At 51.9% G+C, this 16,602-nt stretch overlaps 1 protein-coding gene across 16 annotated transcripts in view; it reads right to left on the bottom strand.

The window, feature by feature from the left end:
• LOC100122986 (ephrin type-B receptor 1-B) overlaps window positions 1-16,602 on the bottom strand; it is a 104,670-nt gene that overhangs the window by 50,231 nt on the left and 37,837 nt on the right. For all 16 annotated transcript variants that reach the window (XM_008211638.3, XM_031922520.1, XM_008211636.3 and 13 more), the window contains one exon: window positions 11,885-12,285. In XM_008211638.3, the coding sequence (XP_008209860.1) occupies window positions 11,885-11,972 (88 nt within the window). In that variant the 5' untranslated portion in view covers window positions 11,973-12,285. The remainder of the gene's footprint in view (window positions 1-11,884; window positions 12,286-16,602) is intronic.

Below are 16,602 nucleotides of genomic sequence, written 5' to 3'. Positions count from 1 at the left end.
GAATTTTCAGAGAGACAATATCGGCATTTGCATTTCCGACCGGATTTCGCGACGCGAAAATAAAAACTCTCTATTATGCCTCCGATGGATAAATCTCGCAAATGAGCCGCTCGCGTGCAGCGCGAATTATACATTTTCGTTTCTTCGCGCGCGCGCGCGCGCGCGCGCAATTATATCAGGTGAAATTTTTGAATAAACACGCCTTCTTTATCCCCCCATAAAACTATAAAAGTGTCCGCTCCTCCGAGTTATAACAGTCTTTTACCCCGCGTCTGTCTGTCTGCGCAAACTCCGACACAAAAAACAGCTGTTATATACAGGCCGTCAAGCTCGGCTATAATGACGTAAACTCGTCGAGTTTATACGTGAGCCGAATAAACTTGTCAGTCGATAGCTCGACTCTACCTCTCGCTGCGCGGGCGATAAACTTCGATATCGAGTTTGAGGAAAAGCGTAGGCTAATTAAAGCTCTCTCGCGGGTTCATTCGTAATCGTCCCAATGATTTTCTCGGACGGCGACGTTATTTCGCGTATATTTACAGCCAACGCCGCGGGGAGCTTACAATATAACGTATATATAGTATACAGCTGCGAGTGGGAGTCGTCGCTCGACCCACGCTTATGTATACCAGTCTACGGAATTACCATTTACACAGCGCGTTATTATGTTTGCGCATAATGCGGCGGCCGGCGCGTCGTGTGACACGTTGAAAATCGATTGTTCGCGAGCATTAAGGGTCCTCCTTTTCGCTGCTCGCTGATCGCTTTTTCCTCTTTATAATTCCTTTTCTGTGTGCGCGCGCGCGCGTGTGTGTGTGTGTATACGAGAGGCGAAGACCACAGCTGGCGTCGCTCGACGACTTCTAATTGAAAGCTAATAGCTGGGAAAGTGACTGACTTTCTTCCCGGCTGGAAATATAATTACAGAGAGAAAACGCGCGCGCTCTCTCGGTTTCTTTTTCGCCTTTCCCATCAGCAGCTATAGCACGGAGAGATGTCGTAATAGGCCGCGGCGCGACTACCGCGTACGCGCGCTACCGTGTGTGCCATAGCCGGAAGACTCTCGGGGCCAACAAAACTGATATATGACGCTTCATTCCTTTGTCCACGGCGTGTATCCTCTGCTGGGCTTTTTTCGCTCGCTCCTCTCTTTGTGCTGCAGCGTTCGCGTGTGTGTACTCCTGTAAATTTCGCGGCGGCCTTTGTCCTTGTTTTTCATTAATCACTCGCGCGCCGCTATGTAATCAATTTGCATAGGAGGAGAGCCGCCAGTGCTGTACGTATACGTTCGTTATCGGCATTTATTGGCCACGACGACAGCAGGTGTGTGTACCGAATTCCTCGTAATCGAGGACTTGTCTATTTATTTCCTCGAAGAAGCCGCCGCGATATCTTAATCGCTCGCGCTGTGTATAATTTATATGCTGCTTTTTCGGCTCTGATGTAACGCTCGCCGGTCACCAGTGTGTTAGTGTGGATGGTGTGGATGAACAATAATCGGAACGCGGCGCGAGAAAGAGTATAGGTGATTTCGTTCAGCGCGCGCAGTTGCATTACAGCAATCGAGTCGATAAGGCAATTAGCCGCGCTTAATAGCGGAGCGAGCGAGAGTCTCGAGTTGAAAGACGTCGTCGACTGCTGGGAATCGGCTCTCGCGTAACAATGAGGCTGCCGCAAGAGAGATGTGCGTGCCAAGCGAGAGAGAAAAATGCAAATCCAGGAATCGCGAGAGGGACTTCATTAGTCGAGAAAGAAAGAGTGCACACACACAAACACATACACCTGTCGGATCGCGAAATTTATTCCCCGGTGTAATATAGTATACCGGTAATATTCGATCTTCGCGTACAAGAGAGCGAGCGATTTATCTCTATACAGCGACCGGTTACTGCCTTCCGAGAATCTATTACGGCCTTTCAATATTATAATTATTTTATTAGCAGCAGACGCTGACTGTGTAGCACGTATAGACGCGCGCGAGATCGGCTTTCCTATACATATAACACATATATTATATGTTACGATATCGCTCGCAGGTACACACGGCTTGCGAATATGCGCGATTTCGCCCGACTCTCTCTCGCGAAACTCGACTCGTCGAGCATAAGCGAGTCCGTTTTACATTGCAAACGAGATAATGGATTTTCGCAGAAGTGCAGCCGAGCTCTAGCTTTGCTAATTTAATTACCGACTGCTCGCTCGCTGCTGATTTATGCGATGTTCCCCTATACTCCGGCGACTCACTATATATGGTGTCTCTCTCTCTCTCTCTCTCTCTCTCTCTCTCTTTCTAAACTACTTTATTGTCCCGAAACACTGCTCGTACGACTATTTCAGGATATGGGATGTATCGAACTAAACGAACGTTATTATACCCGTCTCGACGTCGGGACGATCCTTCCGAAGAGATAAGCGCATTCGAGCGACACGCTATAATTGTAATGGAGCATTATGCCGGGGAAAAACGTGGATTTACTGTATACGTATAACGACAAGTGTGCGCGTGTGTTAATGGAAAAAAAGAGGTTCCGCCAGGAAATTTATTGTAACGATGCTTTCTATTTTGGGTCCCGAGGGACGACAGATAAAACAAACCCTGAGCACACGAGCATCATCGCGGCAGGTAGAAGAAAAAACAAAATCCAAGCAGGCCCATAAACATCGAAAAAAAAGATAGACTGTACGAGAGAGAGAGAGAGGGGGGGGGGCGTGAAAGAAAAGCGGGTATATCGGGGACTCGTAAACAATCGCGCGCGACTGAAAGGAAGAAAAGCCCTGATGATGCGGCGCGCGGGGTCTAAATTCAAGGCTCCGCTCTTATAGCCGCGACGCAGATTATTAATGCATGTCCGGCAGCTCCTTGCCACATACTCTTTCTTCTATCGAGCTTATACGCTACATAGCGTAGACACTGTCGACAGCGGGGGCTCGTAAAGTCTCCCTACTGCAGCTTTCGGAAAAAGCCTAGAGACACTTCCGGAATGCGTTGCACTAGAACACGCGGCGGCGGCGGCGGCGGCGGCGGCACATTCCGAGGATGGAAATTCTACACCTACAGCAGACAGGCCCTGTTTTTTCCAGAAGCTGCTGCTGCTCCACGACGACGGCGCTCGGGGGTAATTTGTCTGTCAGAGTGAGTTACGGGTGTGCCCGGCAATTTGTATCCGCGCGCGGAACCGAATTTTCGACGCGGCGTAACGCGAGATTTTAATTAAACTTATTAATTTGCCAGAGGTTTTTTCGCACACGCGCGCGGGACAATCGAGCCTGAGAGGCTCCTGCAGCTGAGGTATATGGAAAAAAGTTTGAAATATCTTGCTTAAGGATGTCCCGGAGAGCTTGAGTCAAAGTGCAGCATAAATGTCGAATCGCGAAATTCCAGGGCTAGCAGCGGAGGCGGCTTTTACGAGCGACGCTGTGTATAAGTATTATACGCGATCGTTTATTTTTCCCTTCCTTTTTTTCTAAGTACGGGCTCGTAAAGCCTTACGCGGGCGCGAGAAGAGAAAACAAAAAAAGTGCAAGCTCACAAAGCGTCGTCGTCGGAAGGGCGCAGGAGAAGGACGACGAAGAAGAATAAAAGCCCGAGCGCGCGAGCGGAAAGTGAAAAAGAAAAAAAAAATCGAGATTCGACGATCCTGTCTGCGACGGTGGCGGCGGCTCTCTCTCTCTCTCTCTCTCTCTCTCACTCTCGCGAAACATAAAAAATCCAGAGTTTTAGCTCGTCGCGCCACCCACTTGGCTGACTGAGAGGGACACAGAAGCAGCGGCGGCAGCAGCAGCTCCTTTAATGAACGTAGAGCCAGCCGCATCGAAAAAGGCGCGGGCTCTGAGAGGGAGAGGCATAAAACAGCAGCAGCAGCGACGCCGGCAGCCGAGAGGGTGGAAACACATAAAAGTGCGGCGGCGTGTACGTACGTGCGGATGGAGAAGAGAGAAAGAGAGAGAGAGAGAGAGAGGAAAGCAGAGCGAAGAGAGGTGCGAGAGCCGGGAAAAAAGATAGCTGCTGCCGCCGCCGAGTGAGGGGAATAATAGGTCTGCTCGAAAATGTAACCATGTCGGCCCGACGCTGATGCTATACTTATATATATACCGCTCGCTCGCACGCCCTCTTTGCGCGCGGGCCTGAAAATAAGCGGGGAATGGAAGCGCGCGACACTTTTTAATTTACGCGAGTTCGCCTGTACCACGACGCGACGCATAGAACGATCGGGAAAGGCTGAAAGCGTTTCACGACTGATCATTTTTTCGAATCTCCGGTGTGGACGCACACAATAGAGCCGTAGGAAAAAAGCCAATCTACAAACCGCACGAGAAAGCGAGCGAGACTCGAAAATTGAATTTCCGTGCCAAAGGTTTTCCCAGGTATACACAGCAGCAGCACGCACGAGCGTCTACAGGGAGCAAAAAAGGGCGGCTCGGTTTGATGATCGAGAAGAAGAGCCGAAAAGGCAAGTTGCGTGTGCTCCGACCTACATTATACACGCTCCGAGAGGAGAGAGACTCGTAAAACCGCGCATTATCCCGAGGCTGCACACGGGAGAGAGAGAGAGATAGAGAGCTACCGACAAGTGGTTATAGGCCGAAAATCAGCGGTTATATTCGAAAAGCGCCCGCTCGCGTAAAATCGAGAGTATACGGATTTATCACGCACTTGAATTCCGCTGCCTGCTACTAACCATGCGCGGTTGATCGCGACGCGTTCCGCCAGTAGAGACCCTCGTCGTCGTCGTCCCGCAAATCCTTATCCTCCAGCTCGGCTCGCTTTTTTTCTCGCTTTTTTCTCCCTTCGCGCTTTGGCTCCTCTTCCTCACTCCAGTCTCTCTAACTACTCCTCTCGACCGGCGAGTTTATACAAAGTTTTCCTCTCGCTCGCCGGCGACTTTCTTTTTCCCTTATCCCCGGCTCTTTCGCTATCTTTCTCGGCGCGTTAACGGATTTCAATCGACTCCGTATATAACTGTGTGCATAATATCGATTTATGCGCGGCGCCGGCGCCGGGAGTTTCTCTACAAGCAGTATCGAAAACCGTTCGGTTGTCATTCGCTCTTCTCCGCAGCGGATACCCGATAATTAGAGCTAATATTATTGTAGGCCGCCCGTGCGAATTAGCATGGCGATCGAGAGGGAAAAATTCCGCGGTGAAAAACTTTTCACCGAGGGAGAGAGCTCCTGATTTATGTACACGTATACTTACAAGCTGAGCCAAAAGTTCGAAAAAGGAGAATTTTCGTTTGCGCACCGCTCGAAGAATAGCTGTTAATTAAAGAACATTATTAAAAAGTCGATTAATTATGGCCTCTCTGGGGTGAAGTCGGCCGCGCCGAGAGAAAAAAAAAGAGGAAGAGGGAAAGAAAGCGTCCGCAAGAAAAGTCGAAGAAAGCCGAGTGGCCGAGGAAAAAAAGGAGCGCTGGGAAGAAAAGCGCTCGAGCAAAGATGCCAGTTCTACGAGAAAGACAGAAGAGAGGAAGGAAGACTGCGCGCGCGCGCCGATTGATTTTCCAGCAATTACCGAGACTGCACCGCACTCACTGAGGGAGAGAGCAGCTCAGGGCATTAGCTTGCATCGCCGCGTGCTTAATCTTGGCTCCGGCGTTTCTTTGCTCTCTTTGCGCTGTATATATATACTCGGCCCCTTTAATAGCGCGCGGGTAGTAGTGCGCGGCAGCCAACATAACCGTGTGACGTACGCGGCTAGTGGCTCTCGCTCTCGAGCGCGTTGTTATTGAAAAGAAGATCCGATCGATTTCTGCACACTTTCGAGGTAAAATTACACGAGAGAAGCCCTGCACTCGTATAGAGTAGCGCAGTCGCGTGCCGCTCATTGTCTGGGAGTCTAACGGAAAAGACTAATCGCTTAAATCTTACGAGCGCTTCCGAGTCTCGATTTTCAAATGCAGCAGCTACAGCTACACGCGGCATATCACCGTTATAGACCTCCGCGCACACAGCGCACGGGCGGAGCGGCAGTAGTATAGGCGCGCACGAAAGGAAGCCCGCGAGAGCCTGCTTGCTCCAATTCTCGTCCATCTTACGAAATTATTGTCTTTCCCCGTAATTGCTCCAACACGCCGACGAGGGAACGTATATATATAGAAGAGGGGAGAGCTCGCGCGCTTCGACGAATTTACATAGCCGCAATATTCGCCGGGGCGAATAAACAAGGCGCGCGCAATAATTCAGCTATGACGCTAACGAAAAATAACGAGCCTCGTCGCTTATCTCTCCGCGATAACAGGACACGGGAGTGAGAGGAGGAAAAAAGGGAAAGGAAAAACCGCGACCAATCTTCCGGACGAATTTAACGAACGCCGCGGCAAGGAGAATCCTTGAGGGGGCGGACGGCTTTTTTTATCGAGACCGATATAGCTCGCGATCAAACGTCGCGCGAGTTTCAGCAATTCTCGCGCCGGTCACGGTCCACAAAGCGCACGTGCACCTACGCTGATTGTCAAAGTATGTAACGATCTATACACACGCTCGTTTTGCATTTCCCAACGCGATGGATGTTTAATTTCGAAAAACTCGCGTAGCTTTTCGCGAAGCACCGGAGAAGTACACACTGCACATCGAGCTGTAGCAGCCGCAGAAATAAGAGCACGTCCCACATCCACGAAGAAACAGGTTCGAAATAAAAAATGAACTACTGCGCAGCTCTCGTGTCAATCCTCCGGGCCGACACGCATATACGGGAGAATCAAGCGCAATCTCTCTCTCTCTCTCTCTCTCTCTCTCTCTCTCTCTCTCTCTCTCTCTCTCTCTCTCGGTAAGAGCGAACGAATTCTAATTAACGTTCGATCCTACACTGCGCACGCGAGCCCTTTTTTTATTCATTTCTCCGACAACGACAGCGGAGAGTAGCAGAATCTCGCGGCAAAGTTTCGAAGAATTTTAATGAAGCACACGCACACACGCGCCGCAGACATCCGCAGTTTCATCTATTATATAGCTACTAATTAAGTTTCCAGCAGCAGCGAAAGAGAGACAATCGCGGCGCAGCTGAGAGTACAGCTTAAAAGTCCCGAGGGCTCCCACAATTTCATTTACATCCAATGCCGCAACAATCGGCCGGCCACACCGGCTCTGCGGCGGCGACTCTTGAAAGCGGCCGCGTGTGTTATATAGACCGGGGCAAAAACGCATACGCTAAACAGGCCAGTGAGAGCCGGTGTCAAGCGCGGCCTCGAGTGCACTGTATAGGAAAAAAGTCTCGCGCGCATGCATCATCCGCGCATTCCGGAGATTGACTTTTTGCAGCGTTGTTTTAGCGCGCACATGGCCGCGCACGGATTGATGCCACGCGCGGGGTACGTGGGAACGTTGTTCGCGAGGAGTTTGTGCAACGTCTTTTTTTCTATTTCCGAAATTACGCATCTACTGCTTCGCGTACAATGGGCCGTATTCGACACCTATGATTACACTGCGGCTAGCTCAAAGTTGTAATAATTCGACATTAGCCAAATGAAGTATTGCAATTAGCGCGAAAAACGCTGGCTTCGCCGGGAAAATTCTCCACGGCTTTCTGACTTTGCGTATAAAGTCGAGCGGGAGAGTAGTCTGCAGTACAGTATGTCTCGCTCTCTCTCTCTCTCTCTCTCTATACATAGACTTTGGAAAGGAAGTGGGTTATTAAAAATATTTACGGCCGTAAATCGCCGCGGCCTGCGGTGGTGCGCGCGGGCTAATTTTGTTTTAAAATGTTTGCCTTGTATCTGTACTGTACTCTCGCGTATAGCGGAATGAAGGGAAGATTCACGCGCACGTGACTCGCGTAGCTTCTCTCCGCTACTGCTGCCGCTGCGCGTTGCATGTTTAAGTAACTCTCTCTCTCGGGACTGCTGGTGTGCTATCACAATCGCCGTATATAAAACTGCACACGAACTGCGCAACGGGTAATTTTTCTCCAGCGCGTCTTATTCTCATTCTCTTCAGGCCCGCGTACGATTGCCGTCATTAAAATCGTATTGTTTCGATTAATAAGCGCGCAGCGCATATAACGTGTGTTTCATTAAAAGGGGGCAATTTGTAGAGAATAAAAGCTACCGCGCGCGACGCCAGAGAGAGAGAGAGAGAGAGAGAGAGAGAGAGAGAGAGGTTATATACAGTGTATGCGCTGAGCGCTGCAGTGCACACACACACACACACACACTGTACCGACGTTTTGCTCGGCGCAGCAGCGAGTCCGGTTTACTTTGAAATGGGAAAAGTAAAAGTAGGCATTCCTAGGGGCGGTGCGCGCGCACACACACACACACACACACATGCTACAGACTCGCGAGCGGCGAGCAGCATCCCACGAGGCGTGCACGTGTTGCCAAAGAGATTGCTATATACGAGGAGAGGAGAGAGAGAGAGAGAGAGAGAGGTGGAATATAACGTGTACACGCATTGCCGAGAGAGTACTTTATTGAATATCGAATTGGCGCGCGAGAGAGTTTCTTTGCCCCGCGAGCAAACGTCAGCGTCGCTCGAGGAGCTTTTCCTTTTGTCTCTACCGTAAGTCGCGAGAGACGTTTTTGCGCGCTTTCCTTCCGCGCGTCGCGTAGAAAAATGAAAGTCGCCGATTAAGCGCGGGAAAATATCGAGCAGCGACGAGAGCGTTTAATCGCCAGAGCGAGAGGCATCGACGCGTGTAGATGTTCATTAACCGTTATACAGCCGAGCTGAGAGAGCGATTATAACGCTGACAGACAGACGGGCAGAAATGGAGCGTAGAATGCGTGCTTAATTGGTCCGAACGCGAGAGAGTCTCCGCGGCAAAAAAAAGGGCGATGATGATTATGCCTCGCTGCGGATGAGACGAGAAAAGTGCGCTGCTGCGTGTGTGCGTTCGAGATGCTCGCGCGTGTGATAAAGGAAAAGATCCCGGGAGAGACGTTAATGGCTGCATGCGTGCTCGTAGAGGGTCGATTATACATCGGTCTCGCGCTTTTCTTTTCATCTCTCTCTCCCTCTCTCTCCTTTGTAACGTCTCGCAAGCTCTCGGAACGCGCGCGCGATTCAAAATTCGCGCTTTTGCAAGTACGTCACTGACAACTTTATCGAAGCTGCATAACGCAAACAACAAGGATAAAGAGCTAGGGAGAGAAAAAATCTCTCGGCTAAAGTGGAGCTGAAAGATTGTTATCTTTGTTCGGCACACACAGCCGAGCGTATAGATATACTTATATACGTGTACAGACCGGAGAGCGATCAATGCGCGCGGCGGCGCGAGAGCGGGAAATGGCCTCTTTGTGCGCGGGGCTGCTGCTGCTGCTGCTGCTGCAGCGCTTGTACACTTGTATACTCTGCTGCGCGGCGGCGGCGGCGGCGGCGGCGGCGGCGGCGGCGGCGGAGATTCCGCTTTTTGCGCGCCGCGGAAAAATCATCGTCGGCCTGCTTTTATCGGCTACTCCAGCCCGACGGAATATTATTACGAACGTTGTACATCGCGCGCTGCTAAAGAGCCCCATTATATCGCCGCGTGTCTATGTATGTACCATCGTCCTGCTCTCGCTCGATCATCAATGTTGAGGGGCTTTGTTAATTCAATCTGCGCGAGAGATAATCGCGCCGTTAAGGCTGAATCAATATCGGCTCTGATTCCTCGGTTTTTGCGTGAGATCCTCCTTTTAACAAAGTGTATAACAACAACGCGACGCGACATCCGCTGCGTCGGGTTTACGCGCGCAAAAAGCATTATCGAGAGGAATATCAAAAAACGGAATTGGATGGCAGCGACGCTATGCGCATAGAGTATATTCTCTATTATATTCAATATCCAACAGACGCACGCTTATACGCAGCTCTGAATAACATAATCGAGATTTCTCGCGCACGAGTTATTTCCGCGGCTCCGGTAGAGCGAACGTTTCAATTCCGCTAAAAGAACCGCGCTAAAAGAACCGCGCTAAAAGAAGCACACAGCAGCGCGGTGCAACGATTGATAACAGCGCGGAGGGGGAGCTTTCGCGGAGTCGAAAAATCTCCACACACGCGTGCGCGCGCGCGCGCGCGGTGCGAGGGAGCAAAGGAGCGGTTCGGCCTACATTCGCGAATAATCCTCATTCCTCTCTTTCTTTCTTTCTCTCGCGGCGGCGTGTATACGTGTGAAACAACAGGTGGCGCGAGTCCGGCTGCAGAGAATATAGCAGGATGTATATGCTCTAGCCGCGCGCTCGGAGTATAAGCGAGCGAGCGCAGCAGCAGCGGAGAAAGAGAAGGGAAGGAGCGTCCTTGTCTCGGGCGACGATAGGATGCTGCCACGGGGGCTTCGAGAGGCAAGCCTTCTCTCTCTCTCTCTCTCTCTCTCTCTCTCTCTCTCTCTCTCTCTCTCTCTCTCGCTCGTGTGGACCGACGAAGTAGTAGGCCGCCGTGCGGTGCTACAGGTATGCAGCTCTTTCTCTCTCTCTCTCTCTCAGTCCTGGCAGCAGCAGAACGGCGGCGGTGGGCATTCCTGCGGCGTTGCCGCGTCTCTCCCTCCTGCTCGGGAGAGCTGCGCGCGAGGCCACGGCGCTCTCGCTCGCAGCTCGATCCTCTCTCGATCGCTATGCGTGTGTGTAGACGAATTCGACGCCGCGAGTACGTCGTCCATAACGTAAGGGTACAAGTTTGAATTTCGTCGCGATTAGACCGCTCTGCACCGAGAAGACGTAGCTCTCGCCGAGAGAGAGAGAGAGAGAGAGAGAGAGAGAGAGAGAGAGAGAAAGAGCAAGTCTGAGAGGAGAGAGAAAGATAACGAGGGAGAGACGGAGAAATCGAGTTACTCCGGCACTCCTCTTTCTCTCTCTCTCTCCTCTCTCTCTCGCTCTTTCTCTCTCCGGGGATCTGATCCTCAGCGAGTTCCGTTAAGTGCGTTACGTGGATACGTATAACTATATAGCGGCAGCGCAGGCGTGTACGTGGCGGCGGCGAGGCCCCAAGAGTAACGCACACACACAGACAGAGCCGGGCCGAGAGAGAGAGAGAGAGAGAGAGAGAGAGAGAGAGAGAGAGAGAGAGAGAAAAGTTTCGCGACTGCTGCTGCCGCTATAACGGTTAATCGAATTACATTTTAGCGACCGGTCGATTTCGTTAAATAACTTTTCTCCCTCTCTATCTCTCTCTCTCGAGCCGGCAAAGAGAATTTCTATTATCTTGCTCTCGCCCCCGCACTTTCGTCAATTTCGTTAGACCTATACACAGTTACACGTACAGCTATATACGAGAGCAGACTTCGTTCGCTTTTCCGCCGCGCAGCTACAATTTGTTTATATCCGAAACTCTCTCTCTCTCTACTCAGCGCTCTTTATCCCGCTCTCCCGCGAGTAATTGCGCATCGCTATTATTATTAGAAGCCCGTGTATAATGGCCGTACGTCGCGTCGCATGTTCGTTTTAATAACCATCAGCAGCGGCGGCAACGGCGTATAGAGAGTTAAAAAGCGAATGGGCCGCTTTTTCTATTCTAAATTGCCGTGTCTAAAGCGCAAGTAAATGAGAAAGCGGATAATTCACGGGCAAGCGCGATGGGAAATTGCAGCGGCACAGCGGGCTTCCGTTAATAATATCCGAATGCGCGCGTTTTTGCATAATTTTGGATTTTCGCGCCCCGAACGTCTCGGGTTATACCCCGCGCATTACGCAAAATTGTCGGGGCGGATACTCGCGCGTACGCAGCCCCGGGCGCTCTTCGCTGCGCTTCTCTATTTTGCACGCACACATACACGCAGCTCTTTTTATCGGAGCAGAGGCTGGCCTTGAAGCAGCAGCGCGTTCGTGTCGGTCGGCAATTTCGCGATCGCGCTTTTTCAGTTAATCGCCGATTATTAAAACTACCTCCGCCCGTGTGTGTGTGTGTGTGTGTGTGCGTAAACGGATAAAAATGGATAATTCATATATAAAAGCCAAAGCTCGAGGAGACTCACCTTGTTCCGCTCGGATGCCCCGGAGGCCCGCCAGAAGGGCGGCAATGAGCAGCTGGATGAGGGCCGCGAGGGCCGCGTGGTCCCTCATGATGGTGTTGTCGAGGCCGTCGCCGGCTGACGTCGGCCGCCGGCCCGGAGCAGGGGGGCAGCAACACAGCCAAGCTGCCGTCTCCTCGGTGCACCTTCTTCTCTCCCTCTCTCTCGCACTGCTGTCCTCTTTTATCCTTTCTCACTCTTGCTCCTCTCTGTCTCTCACCGAGCGCTGCGGTATATCTGTGTATACTCGAGAGCTGTCTCTCTTCTCTAGTACTCGTTGCCGCTGCTTCTGCTGCTGCTTCTCATCGTCTCCCTTTCTGGCGCAGACTTGGTCGCGAGACGCATCCTCGTCTTTTCTTCGAAGCCTGCAAAAGACAAAACGAGCGGTGCATTAGCTAAAAATCTGGAACGCGCTCATCTTTGATGCATCGTCGTCGCGGCACTCTCCGCTCCGCTGCCAAATAGCGGCCCTCTCCCCCCCCCCCTCCTGCTGTACGCAGAACAATGCTTGCGCGAGCTTTTAAGCTTTTCTCCGCTCTATGGCCGCGTGGATTTTTCCAAAGGCTCGGGCTCAATCGGGAACTCTATACGAGACGCGAGTGCGTTTCGGGAGTATTCTTTAAATAACGACGGAGCGCTGAAAAATAATTAAAGCGGGGAATAATAATAACGAGAGGCAGGAGTATCCGAAAAGTCGGGGCTCGAGTAATTAAGAAAGCTGCCGCTCTAACGAGACCTCCGCCGCTGCGAGCATAATAACAACACAAGAATAATAGCGCTGCACTGCTTTGCGGCTTTCTCGAGATCGAAGCAACTAGCATTATGCGGCCAGGTGTATTCCTTTGCTCCGCGACGATGAATGCTAGCTGAATCAGGCGTCGGCGGCGAAAATAAAATTCGCGGCGGGTATAAATAAGGCGCTTTGCCGCTCTTGCACGCCGGCCTTTCAGCTTCTCTCTGAAGGCGCGCTCTGAGAGCTGCGGAAATAAGGAAAGGAAGGAAGGAATTGATCTCTCCCTCGGCTCTGCTTTGCGTATACAGCGCTAGAGCCGAAATTTCCGACGATCGCGCCATTCATTCGCGAGACACTTCAAGTTCGACGAGCCGCGAGCAAAGAGGATGATGGCGCGGAAGATGAGAGAGAGAGAACAAAAAGTCGCGGCCCTCTCTCCGCATCGGCAGGACTTGAAGGACTTGGAGAGATTCCTTTTTAGTCGCTGGGCGCGGAGAGCTTTTTACTTTCGCCGAAAAATCCTCCGCGATGCCCCCTCGCTGCGGGAAATCGCGACTTTCCGCGCCGCGGAGCAATCGCTGCAGTCGAGGAGAGCTCTTGGCGGCACGAGCAACAAAGACTCTGACAGATAAAGCGACTAACAAGACGGATTAAATTTAACGAGATACATCCCCCGGTATACACGTCGTCGCATATACCTATACGCCGGGGTGTGTGTGTGTGTGTGCAGTGTCGTCGTCGACTGCCAGACTAACCCTGGGGACGAGCGCGTCTTTCCGTATACCTTCTCCTCTGTCTTCTTCTCTGGCGCGCGAATAAAAATAACGGCAAACTGGCAGTGTTATATGTATTGCATTATGCGCTCGCGGCGAAACAGAGCCCTAATTATTTTCGAGATCGGACGAGACTGGGGAGAGGCACTCGCGAGATACTCTGATTAAAAATATCGCAGCGGTGTAATTGCGTTATAGGTATATGTATACGGCGTCGTTAGCCGCGACTTTTGAGGGCTGAAGTAGCCTAATTAAAATTTCTTTTTTAAGAGAAGCACTGCGCCCGAGAGAGGACAGTTCGGTATATATACCTGCTATTCATAGGTATCGTGTGCGTGTACAGAGAGGCGAAATCCCGAGCTCGCGCAGATGGACAGTGTATACAGCAGAGCAGAGCCGCGATCGTAAAAGCCGTCGCGATTCCCACCCAACTTTTTCTCGGTATTTCCCGTCTAGCAGCCCCGCGTGCGTGTATCCACACGGACGCAATTTCCGCGAAGCCAATAATACAGATCGAGCTGCACTTCGGGGTAATTGAAAACGGCGATTCGGACAAATCCGCTCGCAGCACACCGACGAGAGAGCCGCTGCTTTTATATCGTCGTCTTGCGCCGCTGCTGTATCGGGAGGAGAAAAAAAATTGGATTTATCGGCCCGAGTCTTAGGAGCGATTTTCCGTTTATGCGTCTAGAGAACAGAACAGCGCGGACGAGCGCGAGAGGACGTTTGTAAAGCGATCGCGATTTACGTGGAGGCGAAGCGATCGATCTCTCTCCATTTTATTGCCGCTGGAATTACAGCCGGCGGATATAGCCGTATTTATCATCCCTCGCGTATTAGCGAATAATGTAGATCATCCGGCGCGGCGTCTCTCATGCAAATGAGGGAGAGCGCGTTCGCGAGAGGGATGAGGTCTCGCTCGTATATCGGATAAGGCGCGCGCTCCGGAGCATATTAAATTCTAGTTCAAAGGGCCCTGCTGCAGCGCTGCGACGCCGCACACTCTCTCTCGAGGAATTCGAAAAACGCGAACAATTTGAATGCGCGCTGCAGCATAGCGGGAGGGAGCTTGCAAGAGGGAAAAATTTAATTTGAACTAGAGAGTTGAGAGAGAGAGAGAGAGAGAGCAGCGCGAGCGGGGGTGGCAGTGCAGGTTATACGAGAGCGTGTGCGCGATGTGTTTCAAGGGCAAGGCTGCAGCGGAGAGAGAGAGAGCACATGTGCAGCAAAGAGTGCATTTGATAATAGTGCGTTGTCCCGTGTCATTAGACTAAGAGAGTGGCGCGCAAGGGGCTGAAGTAAGGGAAGCGCGACGCTGGCGAAGAGAGACGAGGCGAAAGTTTGGGGTTGGCCGCGCGAGCGACGCGCGGCTGGCTTCCCAGGATCAATACCGGGGAGAGCGCGCCGCTTATCCGGATCCCCTGCGTCTTCCCTCTCTCTCTCTCTCTACAGCGTATGCGGGTGTGCGGGTGTGCGTGTGTGTGTGTATTACTCGTCTGCGACTTTTTTTTTCTTCTTCTCCGCGCCGCTCGCTGTGCGAAACACAGAGAGCAAGAGAGCAGGCCAGGTAAGAGAGTACGAGGCGAGGCACGAAATTCTAGAGTGCCGAAATGCAGTAGAGCGCGCGGAGCTTTAAAGTTCATCTAAAGCGGGCAAAGACCCGCCGCACTGTGCAGGAAATTGCAGACTTGGCTGTATACTCCGGTTGACGAGTGGCTTCGTCAAAAATTTAGGATGTCCTCTCTAGCCCTGCTCGGATGATACACGGCCGGCTCTGCGCGAGGAAAAAAGAGAGTGTCTAGTGGCAGCTGGGCGGCGCAGCTCTTTCAGCGCGCTCAAGAAAGAAAGCTCCTAGCGATTGACCAAAAAACAGAGAGAGAGAGAGAGAGAGAGAGAGGAGTAGTCTCGAGTGGAGCAGCTCTCTCGCTCTTATTCTGATAAGCAGCGATATTCCGCGCGCAAACAGGATGATACGGCAGCAGTGTGCCTCGGGCAGCAGCTTCTTCAGCGGGCAAAGCCCTCGGGAAGCATAAGTCTCTGCGTGTGACTCATCCCGATTGCAGATTTTTTGAGAGGACCCACTCTCTTTCACTCACTCGCTCTCGAGTGTGCCCTGTACTCTCCCCAGCTCCTCAGCACTCTCTCGGCTTTGTTCTGAGCGCGCGTCGCGCGGCACATTTTTTTCTTTCAACGCCACGACGACATCGCTGCGATCGATTCGCAAATCGTCGCCTCCGCGGATTTTCGGAAAGCATTTCTCTCGCGGGTGACGTATACGTACGCGTGTCGGAAATGCTCGCACGCTCTGAGCTTCCTTCCTTCTTCCTTCCTTCCCGCATTCAAAGTCTGCGGGGCGCGCGCGCCAGAGAGAGAGCGAGAGAGAGAGAGATACGGATGCTCCCGGCGGAGTTTATATTCCGCGTCTGTTTCTCTCTCTCTCTCTCTCTCTCTCTCCCCTATCCACGCGGAGGAGTAGTCTACTGCTACTATACCGCAGCAGCAGCAGCCGCCGTCTCGGGACAAATTCTATTTCCGGTAAATTTAAGAGCCGCCGAGTCGTCCGAGCGCGGATTTATTTCACGGCTCTGGGTTTTACTTCGGCTTCCGCGGAGAGCTGGCCCTTCGCTATATAGGTATGTAAGAAAAGGCACGACGGTGTACAGAGAGTGCGAGCACTTTTGGACATTTTTTCCCCTCTACACTCTGGCGAGCGCAGGGCGCGAGATATTCCATTTTCGATGAGTTCTGAAGAGCCGCTGTAGCGGCGGCGCGCGAGATTTATATTCCAGCGGCGGCGGCTTTCTCTCTCTCTCTCTCTCTCTCTCACTCGGTGAGCAAGCAGGCAAGCAGCGCTTCTATGCGCCGCTCTCTCTCTCTCTCTCTCTCTCTCTGTGCAACGCAGTGTATATAGCGCGTACATTCTGCACGAGCGCCGCCGCTGTACGAATTTAAAACACAAGCTTTTGAATTCAGAATGCAGCTCTTCTCCTTTCAGAAGGGTCCTCATCCCTTCCTCTTTATTTCGGATTCGCCGAGCGACTATATACAGTGCCGAGGCGGCGACAGCGACTACTGCGACGATGACGAGTGAGAGAGAGAGAGAGAGAGAGAGAGAGCCGAGGGCTGAAAGGGGGTGAAAAGCAAAGAGGAGAGAGTGAGTGAGATGGAACGAGACA

This window comes from Nasonia vitripennis, chromosome 2 (genome assembly GCF_009193385.2).
Source record: "Nasonia vitripennis strain AsymCx chromosome 2, Nvit_psr_1.1, whole genome shotgun sequence".
NCBI lineage: Eukaryota > Metazoa > Arthropoda > Insecta > Hymenoptera > Pteromalidae > Nasonia > Nasonia vitripennis.
This window is presented reverse-complemented; position numbering and strand designations above follow the sequence as displayed.